Here is a 24852-nt window from a genome sequence, read left to right as displayed (position 1 = left end):
CTTTAAAAAAAAAAAAAAAAAGAATGCCTCCTTATAAGGTTGGCCCTTGGCTGGCATCCAGAAACTTGGATTTTAGAAGTCTCTACCATTATCTAACTGATAAGTGAAGCTCACTGTACCCAAACTGAGCTGAAACCAACAGTCAGACTCCCAACTGACTGAGCCACCCAAGCACCCCTCCTTTTTAATATTTTTGAAAGCTTTTTTTTGTAGAATTAGTGTTATTTCTTCCTTAATTGTTTGATAGAATTCATTAGTGAAGCCATCAGACCTTTCTTTGTGGGAAAGTTGGGCTGTTTTTTTTTATTACAAATTTAATGCTTTAAAAACTATTGGACTATTTAGGACTATATGTTTCTTCTTGAATGAACTTTGATAGTTTATGTCCTATAAAGAAACTTTATTTCATCTAAGTTGTCATATTTATTAACATAAAGTTCTTAATAATATCCCCACATTATCTTTTTAATATATGTAGAATTTGTAGTGATGTCATTCCTCACATTTCTGATATGGGTAATCCTGCCTCCTCCCCCCCACCCCCATCTACCCAAGAGGCTTAACAATATTATTGATTTCAAAGGACCAGCTTTTGGTTTCACTGACTTTCTGTCTTTTTCACCTTTCTATACTCTTTCTTCTGATTACTTTGGTTTTATTTCCTCTTTTTTTAAGTTTTTTAAGTAGAAATCATTCATTTGAGACGTGTTTTTTTCTTTTGTTTACATTTTTTATTAATTTATTTGATAGAGAGAGAGAGAGAGCACAAGCAGACAGAGCAGCAGGCAGAGGGAGAGGGAAAAGGAGGCTCCCCTCTGAGCAGAGAGCCCAATGTGAGGGTCAGTCCCAGGACTCTGTGATCATGACCCAAGCTGAAGGCAGAGGCCTAACAGACTGAACACACCCCAGACCCCAAGACCTGTTTTCTTTTCTAATATGACATTTAGTGCAATGAATTTCTCTCTGAGTGCTACTTTAGTAACATCCCACAAATTTTCATTATGTTGTTTTTAAATTTTCATTCAGTTCAAAATACTTACTAATTTCTCTTTTGATTTTTTTTTTTTGACTCAATGATTATTTAAAACCTTGTTATTTGGGCTCCTGGGTGGCTCAGCCATTAAGTGTCTGCCTTCGGCTCAGGTCATGATCCCAGCGTCCTGGGATTGAGCCCTGCATCGGGTTCCCTGCTCGGCGGGAAGCCTGCTTCTCCCTCTCCTACTCCCTTTGCTTGTGTTCCCTCTCTCGATGTCAAATAAATAAATAAAATCTTAAAAAATAAAAATAAAAAATAAAACCTTGTTATTTAGTTTCTGAGTGTTTTGAGATTTTTCTAGATGTCTTTCTGTTATTGATTTATAATACCATTGTGGTTAGAGAATGTATTTTATATGGTTTGAATTATTAAATGTACTGAGAGTTGTTTTATGACCCAGATATGATCTATCGTGGTAAGTGTGCACTTAAAAAGAATATGTATTCTGCTGTTGTTTATTAAGTGTTATGTAAATATCAATTAAGTCAGATCAGTTGGTAGTGTCTTTAAAGTCTTCTATATCTGTAGGGGCACCTGGGTGGCACAGCGGTTAAGCGTCTGCCTTAGGCTCAGGGCGTGATCACGGCGTTATGGGATCGAGCCCCGCATCAGGCTCCTCCACTATGAGCCTGCTTCTTCCTCTCCCACTCCCCCTGCTTGTGTTCCCTCTCTCGCTGGCTGTCTCCATCTCTGTCGAATAAATAAATAAAATCTTTAAAAAAAAAATAAATAAAAAAATAAAGTCTTCTATATCTGTAATGGTTTTCATTCAGCTTATTCTCTCAGTTACTAAGAGAAGAGCATTAAAGTCTGACTATAATTGTGGATTTTTTTTATTTCTCCCCATAATTCTATCAGTTTTTCCATCATATATTTCAAAGCCCTTTAGGATGCTTGTGTTATTTTGATGATTTGATCCTTTTATCATTATCTTTTTTTTTAATGACCTTTTTTTAGCCCTAGTAATATTCTTTATGTTTATTTTTCTGTTGTTTTGTTTTGTTTTTTTCTGATCGCTACCTTATCTGATACTAATATAACCACTCCAGCTGTCTTTTGATTAAAATTATTATGTATCTTTTCCAAACTTCCATATACATTATAAATCTCACAATACAGTGTTACTATGTTTGCTTTAAACATTCGATTATATTTTAAAAGGACTTAAATTTTTTTTTAAGTCTTTTAAATTTATCCCCATAGTTAATATCTTCAGTGCTTTTCATTTCTTTCTGTAAGTAATCCAGATTTCCATGTGGTATTATTTTCCTCCTTCCTAAAAGATTTCTTTCAACATTGCTTATAGTACAGGTCAGCTGGTGATTAAATCTCCTAGCTTTTATTTTTTAAAAAATCTTTNTGCATGGGGGCGCCTGGGTGGCACAGCGGTTAAGCGTCTGCCTTCGGCTCAAGGCGTGATCCCGCATTATGGGATCGAACCCCACATCAGGCTCCTCTGCTATGAGCCTGCTTCTTCCTCTCCCACTCCCCCTGCTTGTGTTCCCTCTCTCGCTGGCTATCTCTATCTCTGTCGAATAAATAAATAAAATCTTTTTTTAAAAAATTTTTAAAAATAAAAAAATGTTTATTTTAACCTTGTTTTTAAGATATGTTCACTGGATATAAAATTCAAGATTGACAAATTTTTTTCTTTCAGTGTTTTAAAGATGTTGCTTCCTTGTCTTTTCACACTGTTGCCAACAAAAAAGTTACTGCCATCTTTATTTTTGTTCCTCAGTACATAATGTGTCTAAATTTTCTCATGCTGTTTCTGATTTTCTCTTAGCCATTGGTTTGGACTATTTGGTTTTTTGTTTTTGTTTTTGTTTTTTTTTGTTTTTTTTTTAAAGATTTTATTTATTTATTTGACAGAGATAGAGACAGCCAGCGAGAGAGGGAACACAAGCAGGGGGAGTGGGAGAGGAAGAAGCAGGCTCATAGCGGAGGAGCCTGATGTGGGGCTCGATCCCATAACGGCGGGATCACGCCCTGAGCCGAAGGCAGACGCTTAACCGCTGTGCCACCCAGGCGCCCCAGTTTGGACTATTTGAATTATGTGCTTTGGTGTCATATTTTTCATGTTTCTTGTGCTTGGGGTTCATTAAGCCTCTTATATCTGTGAGTTGTTTTTGTCACATTTGGGAAAATTTTGGTCATTATTTCTTCAAATATTTTTTCTATCCTCCTCTCTCCCTCTCAGAGGGACTCAAATTACTTGTGTAATAGGCTGTTTAACATTATTCCAGAGCCCACTGATGCTGTATTCTTTTTTTCCCAGTGTTTTTCTCCTCTCATTTCATTTTGGATAATTTCTATTGGTGTGTATTCAAGTTCACCAATTTATATCTTCTATGTTTCTATTTAACATGCTCAATGTTTCTTCTAGATCTTAGACCATATGGACCACAGTTATGAAAGCTGTTTTAATATCCCTGTGTACTAATTCTATCATCTGTGTCATTTCTGAGTTGATTTCAATGACTGATTTTTCTCCTCATTATGCATTGTGTTTTCCTCCCCTTTTTTTTTTTTTTTTGCATGCCTGGTTATTTTTTTTTTTCCTTAAGATTTTATTTATTTGACAGAGAGCGAGAGCACAAGCAGGTGGAGCAGCAGGGAAAGGGAGAAGCATGCTCCCCGCTGAGCAGAGAGCCCGACTTGGGGCTCGATCCCAGGACTCTGGGATCATGACCTGAGCCAAAGGCGACACTCAACCAGCTGAGCCACCCAGGTGCTCCTGTATGCTTGGTTATTTTTGATTGGATGCCAGACACTGTAAATTTTTTTTTTATTCGATATTTTTGTACCTTTATAAATATTCTTGAATGTTCTTCTAGAATTTAGTTAAGTTACTGGAAAAAGTTTGATCTTTTCAAAGTTGTGTTAGGCAGGAACAAAATAGCGTTTAGTCTGGGGCCAGCTTTCCCCACCTCTAAGGTAAAACCCTTCTGAGTACTCTACTGATACCCTGTGAATTATGAGGTTTTCCAGTCTGACTGGTGGGAACAGGAACTATTTCCAGCCCTGTGTGCACTCCAGGGATTGTTCCCTCTATACCCTCTGAATGATTCTTTCCTCAGACTTTGATAGTGTTGCTGCACCCAAGCATTGGTAATACTCAGCTGAAGACTTCAGGGAAACCCTCTGTACATCTCCAGAGCTCTCTGTGCAGCTCTCCTATCTTGAGTACTCTGTCCTGTGTACACTAGCCCCTACTTTGCACCCCTTTGGCCTCTCTAGACACACTGAACCATTTCCTCAACTCAAGGAGACTGACAGTTAGGCTCTACTGCAACCTGGCATTCTCTCTAGGAAATCAGCTGGAACAATTGTAAGACTCATTTATTTCCCATCTCTCAGAGATCATGGTCATTTGTTGCCTGATTTCAAATGTATTAAAGCTCTTGCTTCATATATTTTGTCCAATGTTGTAGTGGTTTCAGGTGGAGGAGTAAATCCAGTCTGCTACTCCATCTTGGTGGAAGGGCCAATACTCATGACTATTTTTTGATTTGTGTTGTAATGACTTTTTAAAAAATAATAAATATAACATTTTCCTCCTATAAATTTTATGGTGTCTTTGTGTTGCTAGTACCCTATGTGCTTATTTTAGTGTGTCTATTGCCATGTGTACTTCAGCCATGAGAATAAGAAATCAAAAATGGCTTCAATGTTTTGCACCCGGTTTACCGGGGGAAAAAAATGATGATAGATTTGACATAACAGAGGCTTGATTATAGAGAGAAGTAGATGCATTTGGATGAATCATATTAATGTTGAGCTGTTGACAGACTCTCCAGATGGAAGAGTCAAGAGCTCCAGAGAGGTAATATGGGAATTCCTTATTGTAGACGTATAGGTAAATCAGTTTGGGTAGACAAAGAAACAAAAAGTTTAGGAAAATAAAAATAGAATGGAGAATATGGAAAGGAAGTTGAAATTGTAGTCGGCACTACCACAATACAAGTAGACTTTGAATTTGACGTTGTTTCTTCCCAGCTAAGTCTGAAAGAGACATATGTTCTGTTCTGAATTTGTCATTATTTGATGATTAATTCTACAGATAATTTTTGTATAGAAATTTTTTCCTGAAATTAAACAAATAGGAATATATGTGATGGGCCCATTGATGAATATGGTTAATAATAGCTTCATCATGGTGGGGGCTGGGTGGCTCAGTCGGTTAGACAGCTGACTTCAGTTCAGATCATGATCCCAGGGTGCTGGGATCGAGCCCTGTGTTGAGTCCCTGCTCTGCGGAGAGCCTGCTTCTCCTTCTCCCCCCGCTTTTGCTCTCCAACTCTTTCTCTCTCTCTCTCTGTCTCTCAAATAAATAAATAAAATCTTGAAAAAAAAAGCTTCATCATAAATTTGCAAACAGCCAGGGTGCCTGGGTGGCCCAGTCGGTTAAGTGTCCCACTCTTGGTTTTGGCTCAGGTCATGATCTCAGGGTCGTGTCATTTAGCCCCATGTCAGGCTCCACGATCAAATCAGCGGGGAGTCTCCATGAGATTCTCTCTCCCTCTACCCCTCCCCCCACTCAATCTTGCTCTCTTGTTCTCTCTCTCTCAAATAAATAAATCTTTTTTTTAAAAAAAATTGCAAACAGCCAGTTCTCTCAGCATCTACTCAGGAATCAGGATGTGTAGTAATTTTATATCTCGGTGAAGATATTTCTTTTTGATGGAAACTGAGAGAGTAAAATTCTATCTCCTGATACTTTAACATAATAAAAAGATTGAATTTGGGATATCTAGATAAAGTGTTTCACATTGGATTCTGGTTGAATTGTTTGTTATCATGAATCCTACATTAGCCATAGAGCTAGGTGAGGCAGTTTTGATGAAGTGCTTTTAGTAAACTTGTACGGAATTGCTGCTGTGTGCACGGCAGCACACTGAGTGCCACTGGATTATTCACAACAAAACTACATCCAAAACACAGACTTGCCCTCAAGGACCTGATGATACACATAGCTTAGAGGGTAAACACGCACAGAAAACCACTGGAGAGCAGTTTACCCATAAGACCACAGGGAAAATGTTATGGTACAGGATAAATACGGAGGAGAAAGTGCAGCATTGAGAGAACGCTATTTCAGGGGCGCTTCTTAGAGGAGGCAATTTTCTTTTAAGTTGAGCCTAAGAAGTTATAGTAGAAAGGAACTCGAAGTTGTTGGGGTTTGTTGGGATCGGGAAGTCGCCTGTGAGCTTTGGCATTGTGTATTCATCCATTTAACATATCTTTTGAGCGTCTGCTATGGCAGACGCTAGCCATACAAGCGCTCAGTGAGGAAGACATCTTTGCCCTCAGGGAGCTTACATCTTAGTGGAGAGGCCAGCTCTAAACAATCATATACATGAGTGACCAAGAGAAATAACTGAGTTATAACTGTACAGGGAAGAACTAAATGAGGAGAAGTGATAGTGAGGTATTAAGGGAGTTACTCTAGACTGGTTGGTCATAGAAGTCCTCTCTGAGGAAATAGCATTCAAGCTGAGCTCTGAATGACAAAAAGCAGCTAACTGTGTGAAAAAAGAACAGAGGGAAAAGCATTCCAGGAAGAGGAAGCAACTCAGGCAAAGGCCTGAAGGAGGAATCAGCTTAATGTATCCACAGAACAGAAGGAAGGCCTACCCAGCTGGCACACATTGGACGAATAGTAGAGCGGTTGGAGGGAGGTGCCAAGAGGCAGACCGGTAGTATGAAAATACGTATGACACCAACATGCAGGTGTCTTGGATGCAGGCTCAACTAAAACCAAGAAACTTATCATGGGTATTACCCTAGGCCTGCTCATTCCTGCTCTATTATGTGCCAGAAGCTGTGCTCGACAAATCAGGTACCTATGTACTGAGAACTAAGGTAGAGACAGTTGTAGTTGGAGCTACAGCAAAGGGGCCTTGCTAGGAAAGGTGGCCGTTTTTAAAAGGGATCCATGAGTCAGTGGGTAGGTCTTGAACATTTGTATTGGGGAGTTTGGATTTAAAATAGTAAGTAAGAGGGGCGCCTGGGTGGCACAGCGGTTAAGCGTCTGCCTTCGGCTCAGGGCGTGATCCCAGCGTTACGGGATCGAGCCCCACATCAGGCTCCTCTGCTATGAGCCTGCTTCTTCCTCTCCCACTCCCCCTGTGTGTTCCCTCTCTCGCTGGCTGTCTCTATCTCTGTCAAATAAATAAATAAAATCTTTAAAAAAAAAAAAATAGTAAGTAAGAGTAATGTGCCATGGGATCTTATACAATGAGAAGATCTGTGACAAAGATTATTGTAGAATCTGGATAAGATCAAGCAGAAGCCAAAAAAATTAGAAGTGGAGAGGCCAGCTGGAAGGGTGTTGAAATAACACGGGTCTGAAGTGACAGACAAGATTGTTAGCAGTGGAGGCACGTGTAGGGCAAGGGCCCAGTAGTTCAGCAGGTATTCTCTCTCTCAACTTATTAAGTGATTGACAGTTTATGTCTCCTGCTTTCTTACTGTCTCACTGTGTATTTTGTGGAATTGAGTCAACATTCAACATGTTTTAACCTGTTCTTTATGTAGTGCAGCCTTTTGTTTTAATGCCTAGTACCCTCTAAATAGCATTTTCCCATAAAACTTACTGCGTTGCACAAAAATATGTTTTAAAAAGTAATAGACAGTAATTAGAAATGTAGGGTATTTGTACAGGTTGGTTTCAGTCTCTTTGTCTGCAGATTATAGTATTTCTAGTCTTTCATGAGAGGCCCCAAGCTGAAACCACCCAGCTGAACCATTCCTGAATTCTGAACCAAAGAAACTGTGAAACATAATACGTGTTTCCATGTCCTTTGCCATTTAACTGCAGTCTTCTCTCACTGTGGGCAGGGTGTACTTGCATGCCCTTGAACTCTGCACCCAGCCATTTGACTTGCTTTGGCCAATAGGAGGCTCTCTTGGGCTTCTGCGATCACTGTGAGAAAACCTGTTCTGGCTAGACTTCTAGAACAAGAAGAATGAGGAACACTTGGAACAGAGCCTCTCCAGCCAACCCAGAAACATGCAGTGAGAAGCGAAGCCACCACTAGATTAGCTGAATTCAGCAGATCCACAGACATACGCACAAATGATGACTGTTTTGAAGCCACTGAGTTTGGGGTAGTTTTACCAACAGTGAATTGGAGTCAGAAAGAGTCAGACAATCTATGGGGACCTAGAAGTCTAGGCCAAGCCTGTCATGAGTGTTCTGATTGGAGCAGTTGTCTGGAGACTTCAGCCTGAGGACCCAAGCCCTGCCTTCCAGGGCTAGGAACTACTAAGTAACTGGATTGTCAACCCTCCTCAGGCTGAGGAGAGCAGAGAATTGGTACTTGGCATTTCAGGCAAGCCATGTCAGGGCTGTTCGAGAAGCATCTACAGTGAGGTGTTTTTTGTGTGTGTTTCTGAAAGTTTTTATAGGTTATTAATCCTCATGAAAAACCTACACAATCCCCACAGGTACAGTCACTATAGACTGTGCTCCTCCTTTTTGCCAGCACTCCTCCTTTTGCCTTGGCAAGCCCCCTGACTTTCTTCAGTCTGTTCCTGTGTTCCTTTCACTGTTTTCTTGGGGTCTTTTCTTTTTCATACAGGCCACATCATGTTAGCCTGTATTTGGGTTCATGAATCGTAGGTCATGCTAAAGCCAGGTGTCTTGCCACCACCAAAATGAGCTTTGAATCCAAATACAAAGATGACATCCAGTGTGGTCTTGTTCCTTTTAGCAAGTTTTTCCTAAATTTCTGTCGAAGTTACTGTTGCCTTTCTAGGATGAACGACATCAATGACCATTTGTTTCCACTGAAGTAGTTAGTTGGTCATGAACTTCTTCCTTGTGATAGTTAACCATGTTGTTCATGATGGCAGTCATCCTCAGGTAGCCAGAGAGGGATACAGTGTTTCTTATGGAGACATCATTGTGCCGTGTGCAAACAGGAGCAAAAATAATGTGGAAAATTCAGGGTATTGCAGACTCTTCCCATAAAAATGGATGAAGGGGGGGGCAAGGGCGGTTGACTAAAGAATCAGTGAGTTTGAGTTCAAAGAAACTAATTAACCTTTTCAAAGTGGAAGGGAGTTCATATTGGAAGTTTTCTTTTGTAGATTAGAAATGGGAAAACTTTATTGTCCTTTCTTTGGAACTAAAAATATCGTGTGTGTGTGTGTGTGTGTGTGTGTGTGTGTGTGTGTATGTATACGTGTCTGCATGCGTCTGTGTGTGTATGTAAAAACTATCTTTAAAAGAAAACATGTATTTTAAGAGATTTAGAAGTGAAACAGTGAGTGCTGTATAAAAGCTTTAAGATACTCTGGGGTATATTTCATTGGTACATTTACTCACAACCTGTCCCTCACATTGCACCCAAGGCATGTATTAACGAGCTAATAAAGCATGCCATGTCATGTTTTATTGTTTGCTGGGCATCTGTTCAAGCTTATATCACTCACATATCCAAGACTTTGAAGATGCTAGTGGTGGTGATAATAAATACCTATAATTTTACTAACATGCTTTTTTCATAAAGTAGGCACAGTCTTAAATCATTCATTGCAAATAAAAATGTTGAGATTATTCAGATTTAAAGGCTACTGAGAGTGGCTTAAAATGGTTTTTTTTATTATGAAATATCACTCATACAAAAGAGTATATATAATAGATACATGTATAGTTTAAACAATAATAATAAAGGTACCCACCACATTTAAGCAATAGTACTGTATTTTTTTAACCCACAAAATGTTTTTATTTAAAGGAAATAGCAGCAAATGTATTGTGAAGTAAACATATTAGAATCAAATATAGGAGTATTAGGTTAGATATATAGAGGTGAAAAGTGAAGGTTGACACAGATACTGAGAAGGCAAAAAAGCTGTTGGTGACTGAGACAGCTTAGTACATATAATGGTCCTTTCAATTAAGGAGACCCTCAAGTTTAGAGTGGGTCTGGTTGGTGAATGTTTTTATTTGTTCAGTGTTTAAATTGAATTTGTACAACATTTAGTGGTACTCTGGGTCACTCACTGATAGCTATCACAGCAAAATATCTTAAGAGGCAGTTTATTTGCCTGAGAGATAAAACATGACTATTAAGCATGTAAATTGTTTAATAGAATACCATTCTGATCACAGGACAAGAATAGACCTTTCGGAAAATGAAGCCCAAGCCTTCAATTACCAGCTGTCTATATGCCAGTGAGTCTCAATTTATATCTCCATCCCAGACCACTCCTGAGCTCTGGAGCTAAATATTTTGCTGCTTATTCAATATTTCTTCTTGGAGCTCTTACAGGCATGTCAGACTCAGTACATATAAGACCAGATAGATGATCTTTGCCTCCAAACCCACTCCAAACCCACTCCATTCTTCTCTGTCTTCACAAAGAGCACGACTGTTTATCCAGATTCTCAGGTCAAAAGCATTGCAGTCATCCTTAATCCTTCTGCCACTCACCAGGCTTACCCCCATGGCTGCCTTACTCCATCTTCTCATCGCCTTAGCCAGCAGCGTAACTGGAAGGGAGAGGAGAAATCAGTTGCTCTCCTGAGCACTCTTCAAAAGTAGAGTGTGGTGGTTTTAAAAAAAAAAAAAAAAAAAAGACACAAAATTTTTTACTTTCCTCCCATGGTCTCTTATTAAGTAGTGAGGATCTATGTCCCTTCCCCTTGAATCTCGATGGGTTTGTGAGAGCCTCAACCAATAAAGTACTATAGAATTGACGCTACACGACTCTCAGACTCAGCCATAAAAAGGTCTCTTAGAATGCCCGCTGTCTTGAAACACTCCCTCTATCTGGTCTCTCAGTACTCAGGCAACTCAGCCGCCCGCTAGGAGAAGTCATGTGACCAGCCCGCAGGGAGGTGCTCCAGTCCTCAGTCCCCGCAGGGCCTCATTGATGTGTGGGTAAATAAGCTATCTTGTTGGAAGTGGATCTCTGGTAACCCGGCTGTCCCAGCCCCTAGCCAGTAGGATCATCCCCAGCTTTCCGAGTCTTCCTCACTGAGGCTCCAGGAATCACGTGGCAGAGACCAGCCATCTTCTGTGTTCCCTTTCTGAATTCCTGACCCACAGACTCTGTGAGCATCATAACATGGTTGTGGTGTTTATGCCCCTAAGGTGTAGGGTGGTTTGTGATCAGAAACGGATCATCAGAATATAGATCTTTTCAGCATATTTGAAGGCAGTATGTTAACGTGATGGTTGTGAAGACTATGCTGAAAGATGGAGGACAGCATAAATATGCTCAGAACATCACTGACCGAACCCTAACATTTACACAGGTGCTTGTGTTAGTCAGCTTGGATGGCCACAAATAACACAGACTGGGTGGCATAAACAACAAAAACTTATTTTTTCACAGTTCTGGAGGCTAGAAGTCTGACATGCAGGTTCTAGCTAATTTGGGGCATCAGGGACAGTTAACACGATGACTCTGTGATCTCGGGGTTTTCTGTCTCTGCTCTGCCTCCTGGCATCCTATTTACGATCCGGCTGGTGGCAGTTTGGCTACAGTAGTCCTGGGTATGTCTGACCGAGCCACATCCAGAGGAAACGGTAGCTAGTTCCCCCTGGGTCTCTTTCGGGGAGTCTGCTAGACTAGCTAGAGTGTCTCACTAGCTAGAGTGAGACCACATGCCCATCCCTCAAGTAATCATTGGCAAGTATTCCATGAAACAACGGAATATGCAAACGACCTCCAAAGTACGAAGGAGCTATAAGACAGACGGAAGAAAAAGGCAGGCAAGTTCAGTTTGATCAAAAAGGGCTTATTAAGGGGACCTAGGGATAGAAGTGTGTTTTTGGCAGCAGCAAGGCTGCAACCCCACTTCCCTTAGGACCTATTTTTACAGCCTAGAGGCTGGGAGCACATACTAGCGAACCACCAAGAGGACAGTGTTTAAGAATAGGTGTGTGTCCTAGTCCTGTCTTCTGGGCAGATCAAGGGCGTCATGCCCAGAGGGTGTACTTAAGGGTGTGGATACATAAAAGGAAAGAATGTGGGAGGGGAAGGTAGCTGTGCTCAGGGAGGTGCAGATCCCAGAACCGTGGTCCCGGCAGATTAGTCCAAGATGGTGTTAGTCTCATTTAGACATCAGAGCAGCAAGTACCTCAACAAAATTACTACATCTTGTTTGTAAGGAGGGAGAGGGGAGCGGATCCTGGGTGAGCAGCATCTTGTCCACAGTAGGGAGCTGTCTTGTTTCACTTTTGGGTCAGCTCCTCTTGTTCTTGCCTCTCAGTCACTGTTAACCCCACTTTTCCTCATCTACTCGCCTAGAATATAACACTTCACCCCTTACTGGATCTTCCCATTGTTGCCCCTCCCATCTAACAGCCTCTGGAGCAACCCATGGAAATTGCACATTAATCATATCATTTCCCTGCTGAAAACAGTTCTCTAGCACCTAAATGATAAGCGCCAAACCTCTGGACCTCTTATCTACCTGACTGGTCTCCCTTTCTTCACCTACCCCTCCCACTGTTTGCTTCAGCAGTATGGAGCTAATATTGATGCCCCAAAGTCATCCTCCCCCTTACCTTCTGGGCTAATTCCAGTTTATTATTCAGAACAAACTCAGCTCCAGCAACCTCCCCCCTTCCCCCACCCCCACTGCAGCCTTCTCTAACTCTTCCTTAATAGAAGTATTCGCTCCCTTCTCTGTGCTATATGCACAGCTCTTTTTTCACATACCAAACTACTTTCTAGTTACCCTGTTTCTCCCCTGCTGAACTTGTAACCATCAGAAGTAATGCCTAATTTTTAAATCCACAGTGCTCGGCATATAGTAAGCACGCAGAAAAATCAGTTCCCTGCATCTATTGCACATCCGTGTGGTACCCCGGGCAGCAGCATGCGCTGTGCATTTCAGAGCAGGCCACATTTGCTCTCGGTGCTGTCCAGTCTGTTCATCTCAAAAAATTATTCAGTATTCCCTACCGCCCCTACTGTGCAACCCATCCGAAGACGTTCTGCTGCCCTCTAGCTGTTCGTAGCCTCCCGCTTCTCAAGGATACCACCTGCTGAAGGATTTGTGCTGTAGAGGAGTCTTCCCTTCTCCATCCTGACCCCCTTTCAGGGTGGTCATTCCTGTACTTCTCACAAGAACTGACTAGTGCGGAGGGCAGGAAGGGACTGGCTCACTCAAAACCAAGAAGTCCCTGGTAATCCTCTCTAATTCGTGAGTGATGTTTTAATAGCTTTATTGTATAGAAGCTTTTTAAGATTTTTTATTTATTTATTTGAGAGAGAGAGATAGCAAGATAGCACCAGGAGGTGGAAGAGGGAGAAACAGGTTCCCCACTGAGGAGGGAGACCGACATGGGGCTCAATCCCAGGATTTCAGGATCATAACCTGAGCTGAAGGCAGATGCTTAATTGACTGAGCCACCCAGGCGCCCCGTAGAAGCAGTTTTTTAAAAACAGTGTTTAGTTATATAATTGTATCAGATCTTATCCGTTTCTCTCCTGTGACTTACAAAGATACAAAGCTTCCAGATACAAAGATACAAAGCTTCCAGATACCTACTTTACTGTCTTCCATGTGATTGGATTATAAATCAGAGCAAATTATTTTACCCTATTAGATAATTCTGTTAAAATATTATACTTTTTTTTTCCTCCCTAGGGATTCCTAAAAAAAAATACTTGTGATGTCTACTATTTCTAATCTCATTACTCATCTTATGCTCTAGACTCTTGGATTTCTTCAATAGATATTATTAAAAGACTTAATTTACAGGTTGAAAATGCTTTTTTGATTCATAGATAAAGCATGTCATTCACTCTTAAATACAACCTACTTTTCCAACTACAAAAGATTTTGCATATATTTCTATTATGTATTAAGCAAAATAGATTCCAGTTGCTATATGTCTGAGACCCATCTCCGCCACTTACTAGTGTCTGATTTTGGTCAAAATAGTCTTCAGACCTCGAACTTAAATGGGAATAATGATCATTAAGATTTTTGAGAGCTAATTTAATAATGAATGTGAAAGTGCCATCACATAGCTAGTTCCCAGGAAATACGAGATTTCATTCTCCTCCTTGCTTCCTTCTTATCCCTAAATTTAGAGAGTCTTTTTGAAAATTTCCTGAACTTCATTTTTTTTTTTTTAAATAAGGCTAGTTAACTGTTCTGGATCTTGTTTAACTTCTCAAAATGGCTGAAAATGGCAACTCAAAGCAAACATTTAAAATGGTGAAGTGTGGCATTAGAGAGATCAGGTCTCTCACAGAAGCCAAATTTATGCTGCATTTATAAAGATAGTGGCTGCAAGTATGTATCAGAAGTAGGAAACATGAAAACAGAGGGTATTTGCATCCTTTCTTTAAAGTGCTTCTAACTCAGCAGATAGCCAGTTCCTTAATCACCCAAACTCTTCTTTTCTGATAATGTGAAAGATAGAAGTTGGACTTGGCAAGGTCTAGATGGGGCTTTGTCATCTTTCTGCATCAGTTAATTTGCTTTTCTTCTGTGGCCGTGGACTAGACCTTGAATCTCAACAAGCCACTTTATAAACACACTTTGGTCTCCTGTGAATACTTACGTACAAATGTAGTACTTTCATTAGAAAGGCAACTCAAAGTACGTGTCGCCCAGACAATTCAGTTAGCAGAGCAGCATATTATATCTGAGCAAAACCACCAATGCCACTATCTCAGGCGAACATCATCTTGCAGGGGGCACCTGGGTGGCACAACGGTTAAGCGTCTGCCTTCGGCTCAGGGCGTGATCCCGGTGTTATGGGATCGAGCCCCACATCAGGCTCTTCCGCTATGAGCCTGCTTCTTCCTCTCCCACTCCCCCTGCTTGTGTTCCCTCTCTCACTGGCTGTCTCTATCTCTGTCAAATAAATAAATAAAATCTTAAAAAAAAAACAACAACAACATCGTCTTGCAGGCTTCAGTCTGTGTGTGTGTGTGTGTGTGTGTGTGTGTGTGTGTCTGTGTGTGTGTGTGTATGTGTGTTATTTGAACCAGACTTCCTTGAGCAAAAAGGTCATGTGACAGTGAATAAGAGACCTGTGTTTTTTAAATTAATGTACTTCTGTCTGACAGTCATTCAATAGGCATATTGGAATCTATTTCCTTTACGGAAAAAAGGAAATCCCATCAAAGATAAATATTCATTCACTGTGTCTTCCTTTTATAGATAATAAATCTTCAGTGAAAACTATACATATGTAAGTCGATGCTATAAGAATATTTAAATCTCATTTACTCTGACTACATTCATTCATTTCACACCAATTCTATATCTCTGATGTGTGAAGATACTGAGTTGAATGTGGTTATCAAGCCAGTTTCTTGGTATGTTATAATTGTACATTAATTTTTCCTTTGTAATACAGCATGCTCTCGAAATGTATACATGGCAAGCTGATGGAAATGAATGGAGGGACTTTGTTTCATTTGTAACCAAGTTCATAATATGTAGTCATTTAATGCTCAGGGAATAAATGTTCTGATTAACTTAGAAACAGAATTATTAACTTACACCCTTATTAACTTATAGTAGTAGATTTCTGGGGACTATAAATTAATTGTTTTCTTGGTTATCTGCATTTTCTAATTTTTTTCAGTGATCATGTATCACTTGCGTAATTTAAAATGTAGAAATAATGAATAATAAAACGTCTTAATCACAATAAGGAAAATATAATGAACCGAACCAAATCTTTCATTGGAAATCCTGCAAAAATTATTCTGAAACAGAATTATATTGCTTTAACTATATGTTTATATCCATATGTAGATATACCCATACATGCCATCCCTGGACTGCAAGCTTCCTGAGGACAGAGTATTTATTAATCTTCTTACCTATATTGTTTGGCAGAGAACCAGACCCATCACAGAACCTAAGTAGAGTTTATTGTATGAATAAATGAGGATGGCATATAAACCACAAAAAGTTAATTGAGAGTCGTAGAAATTCTTTAAATGAAAATTTAAGCATTGGAGACCAAGAAATGTAAAATATTTCTCATTCATTTTCTTCTTTTTTAACAACTTTATTGAGCTATATTTTACATATCATAAAATCAACCCATTTTAAACATAAAATTCAATGATTTTTAGAAACTGTATCCAGTTGTACAACCATCACCATAAGTCAGTTCTAGAACATTTTCACACACACCCTCATAAGGTCCCTCATGCCCGTTTACAGTTTCCACCCCCAGCCTAGGCAACCACTAATCTACATTTCACATAAATGAAGTCATACAATATGTGGCCTTTTGTGCCTGCCTTTTTCACTTAGCTTAATGTTTTTGAGATTCATCCATTGCAGAGCTTTTGTCCTTAGTTCCTTCTCTTTTGCTGCCGAAAAAAATTCATTGTATGAATAGATCTACTCGTTAGCTTTAAAAAAATTTTTAAAGAACATATAAACACTTAATAAATGCAACAGATAAACATGATTCTATTCGTTTAGCAAACATTTGGTGAGGATTAAATATGGCCTGATTAAAAATATGTAAAGATGCCTAAGACAAGATCCCACCTGGTCAAGAAAAGACAAATAAGCAATCATACAATTCAGAAAGAATTAAATGCTGTGTTGTAATATAAGTAAGGCAACATTAGTCTAAAGAGGAAAGTATTTGTGGGAGTATTTATGAGAATGCTTCTCAACGAAGTGATATTTGAACCGGATGTGTTCAGTGTAATAGGCAGGGGATGGGAGGAGATGATACGCTTTTTGAAGGGAATAATATTTTTAAATTCACACAAGTGTGAAAGTACATATTTTATTCAAGAAAGGGCAAATTGTTCTGTGTTGCCGGAATGCAGGCCTCAAAGGACTATTTTGGGTAGAAGATGGGGCTAGAAGTATTGCTTGGTACCAAAAACGAGTGCCTTAAATGGTATGCTAAAGTTTTTCTTGATTCTATGAGCGGTAGGAAGGTGTTCCAGAATTATTTCAGTTCTTTATTATTTCCAAGTTAGGAAGGACAGAGGAAGGTGGAAATGAGAGAAAGAGAAAGATACCAAAAGAAAGATAAAGATTTAGCAAATATTTATTGCACATCTAATGTACTATATTGAATGCTGATGATTCAGCAGAGGGCAAAACACACAAAGTCCTTGCTTTCGTGCAGCCAACATTCTAGCAAAAGGGACAGGCAATGAACCATTGAACGAGTAACTGTATGAGGATTCTAGCTGTATCACAGAAAAGAGGTTTAAAGCAGAGTAAGGAGATAGGAAATGATAAGGGGGGGAGGGAAACTATTAAAGATGAGTTGAAATTTGAGCAGAGACCCCCAGTAATGAGAAACTGAACCCTGCAAACATCTGGGGAGAGTGCGTGATGGAGAATAGTGAGTTCAGAGGCCTCAGAAGAGCATGCCTGGAGCGTTAGAGAAACAGCACAAAGGCCAATGTGGTCTGTCTGGCTTAAGTTGTAAAAGGATCACCCTTGCAGCTGGGTGAACAATAGACTGTAAACTTGTATGTATTTCATTTTACATGTGTGTGGGCTTATATGTAGGATTAATTCCTGGAAGTGGGATTGCTGGGTCACAGGGCAAATACATTTGTGATTTTCATGGATACATTGTAAAATTGCCATCCAGTCTCCTCTTCCAGGAGCTGTGCTTGAAAGACCTGTTTTCTCCACAGCCTCACCAGCACTTAGTAAAGCTTTGAAGAGGTGGCAATTTTTTCTAATGGTCAGAAGCCCCCAAATCAAGATGGCAAAAAGATGGCTTTCCTTTTGGATGCCCTAGGAGAGATCCATTTCCTTGCTTTTTCTAATTTCTGCCTCCATTCCTCTGCTCGTGGCCCCAGCCTCCATCTTCCGATTTAGCAGCATGGCATCTTCCAATCTCTCTCTCTCCTTCTGTCATCACATGGCATCTTCCAATCTCTCTCTCTCTCCTTCTGTCATCACTTGGCCTGTATGATTCTTTTGGCTCTCCTCTTACAAGGATCCTTGTGTTTACCTTATGCCCACCCAGTTAATCTGGGATAATCCCTCTATCTCAACATCCTGAATTCAGTCACATCTGCGGACTGCCTTTTGCTGTGTTAAAGGTAAGATCTGGGGAGAGGTGGGTGCAGGGGTCACAGTATTAGCCTACTGCAGGGAGATTTCCCATATGTCTGTGATAGAAAATGCAAATACTTTTCCTCGCCATTCTTTGTCTTCTAACATTGCCTGTGGTTTTGTGGTTGGTTGCTTTGCTTTTGTTTTTGCCATTTGGAGTTTATCCTGATAAATGGTATAAACGCAGATCAGTCTGTGTTTTTTTTCTAGATTGCTATTCAGTTGTACCAGCACCATTTACTGAAAAGTCCAACTTTTCCCTAAAATTTAATAAATTCTTGTATATAGTTTGATTTCTGGACTATTTTGTTCAGTTGTCTTTCTGTCTAAAAAGTATACATATTTTTAATTAATAAGGCTTTATAGTATAATACGTGGTATCTTTGTAGTTGTAATGTTTAGTAGGGCTAGACGGCTCTCACTGTCCCTATCCACCCCTTCTCCCTCCCCCAACCCCACACACACTGCTCTTCTTGTTCATGGTTTGCTTGCCTACTTTTATTACGTTTGTTTGTTCCATGTGAACTTTAGAATCAGCTTGCCTGATTTCAGAACAGAGAAAAGGTCTTTTTAGTTTAGTTGGAGTAAACTTTATGAGGTTGGACTGTACTGTTTTTTTTTTTTCTTTTTTTAAGATTTTATTTATTTGTTTGCCAGAGAGAGAGAGAGAGAGTGAGCACAAGAAGGGAGAGAGACAGGCAGGCGGAAGCAGGCAGAGGAGGAGCCCAACATGGGACTCGATCCCAGGACCCTGGGATTATGACCTGAGCCAAAGGCAGATGCTTAACCGACTAAGCCACCCAGGGGTCCCTGGAATGAACTGTCTTTAAACATGATATGTTTTATATTCATCTAAGTTACTTGTGTTCTTTCACTAGTATTTTAACATTTTCTTCGTATCAGTTTTTCACCTAAGTTTATTCCCAGCTTTTTAATCTTTCTTTGCATAGATATAATGGAAGAAAATACCCTATTTATTTATAATACTTTCTGATTAATTTTTATGCATGAAAACTATGGTTAATACATTTGTCATATTAATTATACATTATATTCATTTTCTATACTGCTACTTTATTGAATTACCTTCTTGTTTATTGTAGTTTTTAGTTGAGTCTCTTGGTTTTTCCCATATGCAGTTATATTGTGTTCAAATAGTAAGAGTGAAAATTTTCCTTTCCGATACATCTGTCCTTTTCTTGCCTCTTCCATTACACTGTTAAACAACAGTGGTGTTGTGCATCTCTCTTATTCCTAACTTTAGTAAGACTCATCTTTCTTTATAAAGTATTTGCTGACTTTGAGGCTGACACACAGACGTGCACGTGCACGCACACACATCATTAAAGAAATACACATCTGTTCCTATTTTATTCAGGGTTTTTTTTTTTCCCCCTCGAGAATAGGAGTTGAATTTTGTCAAATGCCATTTAGTATATATGGAGAGATAATATGGTTTCTATCTTTGATTTATTAATATGGTATGTTAACTTTGCTCATTTAAAAATACATTCTCAAATACCTAAAATTAAATGTTATTATTCATGCCTAATGTTTTATAAAATGCTTATGCACTGTTTCTCCCTTGGGTGGCCTTTTTTATTATTACACAGTGTTATGTTGCACACTTGTAACTGTTGCCATAAGTGGAACTTTCTTTTTGTTTAAAGGCATAATAAATAAAACAAAGCTGAGAACTTAATCTAACCAGTGGGGTTGAAGGTGCCCTTCAGCATGGTGAAAAAAGTAGGGCTAGATCTGAACTGACCTTTTCATGATCCTGTTTTCTTTTCTTCTTTTTTTTTTTTTTTTTGTCCTCAAAGAATGATGGAAGAAGAAAGATTATGGTATGGTAGCAGGAAGAAAGGGTTTGGATTAGTTAATCCTTCTGGATGGGTTCTAGTTTGTTTGAACTTTCAAAGAAACTCCATAAAATGACTGTCGTTTTATATACTTTGTTCATCATTCTTGTCCTTAGGGAGCCCCTACCTAGAGCAGAATCGTCCAGTAGGCCCGCCACTAACTCCTTGTACCTACTGAGTTCTTGAAATGTGGCTAGTAATGTGTTCTAAGTGTAAAATACACACTGCTTTTGAAAACTTAGGATACAAAAATCTAAAATATCTCAATAATGTTATATTGATTATATGTTGAAATAATATTTGGGATATATTGGAATAGATAAAGTTTGGCATTAAGATTAATTTCACCTGTTTTTTTTCACTTTTTTAAATGTAACTACTAGCAAATTTTAAATTGCATATGTGGCTTACATTATATTTTTATTGGCCATCACTGGTCTAGAGGCGGTAGGTGTGTGTATACTTATAGATACTACAATGATTTTCATAATTTATTTTTTTTAATTTTTTTTAAAGATTTTATTTATTTACTCGACAGAGATAGAGATAGCCAGCGAGAGAGGGAACACAAGCAGGGGGAGCGGGAGAGGAAGAAGCAGGCTCACGGTGGAGGAGCCAGATGTGGGGCTCAATCCCATAACGCCGGGATCACACCCTAAGCCAAAGGCAGACGCCCAACCGCTGTGCCACCCAGGCGCCCCAACAATGATTTTCATAATTTAAAAAGGTGAAATTAAATTAACTACATTTATATACTCCCTTATGTCCTTGTTTCTTCTTATGGGAATAAATTTGGATGGATAATGGCTCTAATCCTACTCCATTCTAATGGGTTACCTCCTCTGTGATTTTTTATTTAACTGTTTCTAGGAGAGTGCAGTTTCTTCATTATGCCCTTGACATTTCCACATAAGTTAAAGGCAATAGGCTTCTGGTGTTTTAGAATACCAGCACTCAAGAACTTATGTGAGGGGCGCCTGGGTGGCACAGCGGTTAAGCGTCTGCCTTCGGCTCAGGGCGTGATCCCAGCGTTATGGGATCGAGCCCCACATCAGGCTCCTCCGCTATGAGCCTGCTTCTTCCTCTCCCACTCCCCCTGCTTGTGTTCCCTCTCCCGCTGGCTCTCTATCTCTGTCGAATAAATAAATAAAATCTTTTAAAAAAAAAAAAAAAGGACTTATGTGAATATAGAAGGGAGTTAGTTTGGAGGTGCAAGTTTCTAATCTTGCCTTAGCCTACAAATAAATTTTAATAGAAGTGTGCTAGTTCAAAATAAAATTTACTTCAGCATTTCTTTCATTTTTCCCGCCTAAAACAGCAGTCCCCACCCCCTTAGTTCTTTTAGGTAGCACTGGAGTTTAGCATCTTTTAGTTCTGTCTTATTGCAATAGCCTGAGTGTTTTAAATAGTTCATTTCTTTACTCTTCTACTCTTCAAAAGCCAAAACAATTAAATTACTCCTAAAGCATTTTTGTAAAATCCTGGCTTTATTGAATTCTTTTTAGGAAAATCATATCACAGAAGACATTGGAATATCGGCTTGGAAGAAGCAGACTTTTCTCTCCCATGGAGCCTTATTAGCAAAGAGCTGCCAAGCTGCCATGGAGTTAGCAAAGCATGACGCTGACGTTCAGGATATGGCATTTCAGTATGGGAAGCACATGGCCATGAGTCATAAGGTATTTGCACATTTTCTCTTTTTCCAGTACTTAAATAGCTAAAATGATACATAAGAAACTTCTTGCCATTTAATAAACTGCTTTTATATGTCAAAAAAATGTTTATTGTGTGCTTAAAATCTGCTAGCCATAGATGGTGATTGTTATGTGATACAAACAGTATGATTGGTGAGTACTGTGTAACTCTGATAGAAAGCTACAGCTTACTTATACCGTATTTGTGATGCTGTCTTTTCTCACTACCTGAAAGGGTTCTTGAGAGAATTGTTGCAAATTATTAAATAACATGTAATATTGCCACTTACAGAATGAAAGAATATTAGCATTTTTATTACGGTTCCCTTACAGTTTCTTATGTAAAACAAATTATGGACAGTTAATGAAATTTAGAAATATACTGAGTAAAATTGAAAGCTTTAATTCTAATAATTGATTCTTTTGAATGGGCCTAATGAAATGTAAAGTCTCAAGTTAGCTGTTATATTGCTGTCTCTGTATATATGTAACTTAAAAATTCCATTTAATATGTATTTCTTAAATGTTACTTAAATAGCTTTTGAGAGAGGAGAAAATATATACATATATTATGGATATGTAAAATATCTCCAGATGAGTTTTTATATATTTTGTTAAATCTTAGATCTGTTTATTAAGCAATTCTATTTACTAAAACTTTATTTAAATTATTACTTTTAACTTAAAAAGTAAAACAAAGTCGGCTGCCAAATAGAAAAGTAAATGTGTCAAGGAAAAATTATTTTAAAGAATTCTAAAGATTGCTGCTAATCATATGAACTGATCTTTTGCTTATTAAAGTTCATTTAAAAGCTGTATTCCTTTAGCTTCATTTTTCACTGCAGTAACTGGTGCTTTCTGAAATGACTAAAACATACTAGTGTGTATGCATTTTACTGATTTAACTCTTTTGACTACTCCTCCTAGATAAATTCTGATCTGCAGCCTTTTATTAAAGAAAAGACCAGTGACTCCATGGCTTTTAATCTAAACTCAGCTCCTGTAGTCTTACATCAGGAGTTTCTTGGAAGAGAATTGTGGATTCAGCAGATCGGAGAGGTAAAACACAGTTATTCCTATTTTAGGGATCAGTAGAGTAGTATTTAGTTGATTTTAGAACATAATTAATATTTCATGATGAGCTAAGCCATATAAGAGCATTTTCATGTAACAGGTAACATTCTTACTGTATAACCTGCATTGAAAGTTAGGGCTTGAAATACTGTTTTCTTATTATCTGAGTTCTTAGAATACTGCAACACAAAACCAGTGCCTGTGGTGGATGCTAATTAACTCAGAGGATTTTTTTTTTTTTTTCTAAAGGCTTTCAAAAATTGGGCTATGGTAATAGCACCACCCTTTAACTGACGGCAATTTCCCATCTGCAGACTCTAGCACAAGCTGCAGAATTCCAGAAGCTCCGTCTGTCAGCTCATTGGGTTATTTTAAAACAAACTTGGACCCTGAATACTCAAATTCTGAGGTATTATCAAAGGAAAAAAAAAGCATGGTAAAGTCAGAGGGGAAAAGGGGCTTACATTGGGTGAATTTCCTACTTTGTTGCAGGAAAGAAGTTATGAAAGATGAGAGGGAATTTTTTTTTTAATTTTCTTTTAATCCAGAAACTCTAGAATGATAAAATGTTGCCCTTTTACCCAAAACTTCATGGAATTTATTTAGCTTTGTGGTGCTAATCGTTTGGGTTAATGTGAGACTGGACTTGGGGAACAAGGCACAGCTGAGGGTGGGGACAGCAGCCATACTTAAGCAAAGAGAGCCTAAGTGATATCTGCATTTGGAACGATAAGATTTTCCCTCTCCCAGCCCTCTTCCCTTATTGGCTTTCAAAATGCCATCAAGCCAGCTTAAAATCCCCATATTCACCTGGTAGAAAATGAGAGGATTCGTTTCTGGGGAAATTGTCAAGTCCAGGAGAAAAGACCTGTGGACCTGGGTGTTTGGGGCTCCCTCATGCCATATCCCTGACCAGTCCTCCTACAGGGAGGCCAACCAGTTGACAAGCCTCAGAGTAGCCAAGTGCGCAGAATATCCAACTGAAAAGAGTAGGTAATAGAGGAGCCCTGGGCATTTGAGAATAGCCTGTGCCATGAACTAATGAGTCAAAAGCAAACTGATGAGAAGGGAACTTAGAGGAAACAGACCATGCAAAGAAAGAAAAACATTCCAAAAGCACTATAATCAATCTACTCAGTGAGAAAAGACACTAAATTCATGAAATAAGAATAGGTGATACATAAAAAGGGATAATCCAAGAATAAGAAGTCAGAATCATAAAATATAAAAGTAGGAAAGCAGAATTTTTTTAAATCAGAAGAATAGAAGGTACAAATGAGAAAATCTCCCAGAAAGTTGAACAAAAAGTCAACAGAAGAGATAAGAAAATTAGAGAACCAATTCGACAGATCCTGTATTTGTTAGGAGTCCCAGAGAGAGAAAATAAAAAATGGAGGTAAGAAAATTAACAACAAAAAATTGTAAACAAAAGAAAAATACTGAAAGTTGAAGGACCTAAGTTTCCAAATTGAAATGGTGCCCTAAATAATTACTTTTAAGAGACTCACATCAAGTCACATCATTATCACATTTTGAAACAATGGGGATGAAAAGAGAACCTAATACTTCCAAGAAGAAAAAGAAAAGCCTGCATACAAAGGATCGAGAATCAGAAAGGCCTCTCAGTTGTGACACTGAAAGCTTCAAGACAATGAACTAATAGCTTCAACATTCAAAGAGAAAATTGTTTCCAACTTAGATTTTTATGACTGTCACATTATCAAGTGTGGTGTTAAATAAAGACAATTCAAAACAGATACACAAGGTCTTGAAAAACTCTACCTCCCAAGCATCTTTTTTTCAAGAGATGTATTTCAGGCGATGTGTTTTATTAAGACGAAGGACTAACCAAGAAAGACATGGAATCTAGGAACTAGGGGATCCAGACATAGGCTGGAGGCAGTGGGAATTCCCAGGACAACATGAAAGGAAGAATAATAAACAGTGATAATGCCAACAAGAAGAGCACTTACTGTGTGCCAAGCACTCTACTAATGAGGAGCCTGAGGCCCAGAGAAATTAACTTGCACACGGTCACACAGCTAGCAAGTAGTGGAGCCAGGATTCAAACCCAGGCAGACTCGCCACAGGGCCCACATGCTTAAGTAACAAGTGACATGCCACACGGTCTCT

General features: G+C 38.9%; 1 protein-coding gene across 4 annotated transcripts in view; it reads left to right on the top strand.

The window, feature by feature from the left end:
• The window catches only part of PDSS2 (decaprenyl diphosphate synthase subunit 2), a 276311-nt gene that overhangs the window by 177775 nt on the left and 73684 nt on the right, over positions 1-24852 (top strand). For all 4 annotated transcript variants that reach the window (XM_034670923.1, XM_002917335.4, XM_034670924.1 and 1 more), the window contains exons 5-6: positions 21457-21630; positions 22573-22704. In XM_034670923.1, coding sequence (XP_034526814.1) covers positions 21457-21630; positions 22573-22704 — 306 coding nt within the window. The remainder of the gene's footprint in view (positions 1-21456; positions 21631-22572; positions 22705-24852) is intronic.

Source organism: Ailuropoda melanoleuca, chromosome 10 (genome assembly GCF_002007445.2).
Source record: "Ailuropoda melanoleuca isolate Jingjing chromosome 10, ASM200744v2, whole genome shotgun sequence".
Classification (NCBI taxonomy): domain Eukaryota; kingdom Metazoa; phylum Chordata; class Mammalia; order Carnivora; family Ursidae; genus Ailuropoda; species Ailuropoda melanoleuca.
Note: the sequence above shows the minus strand (reverse complement) of the source record. Positions and strands in the feature narration are given on the sequence as shown.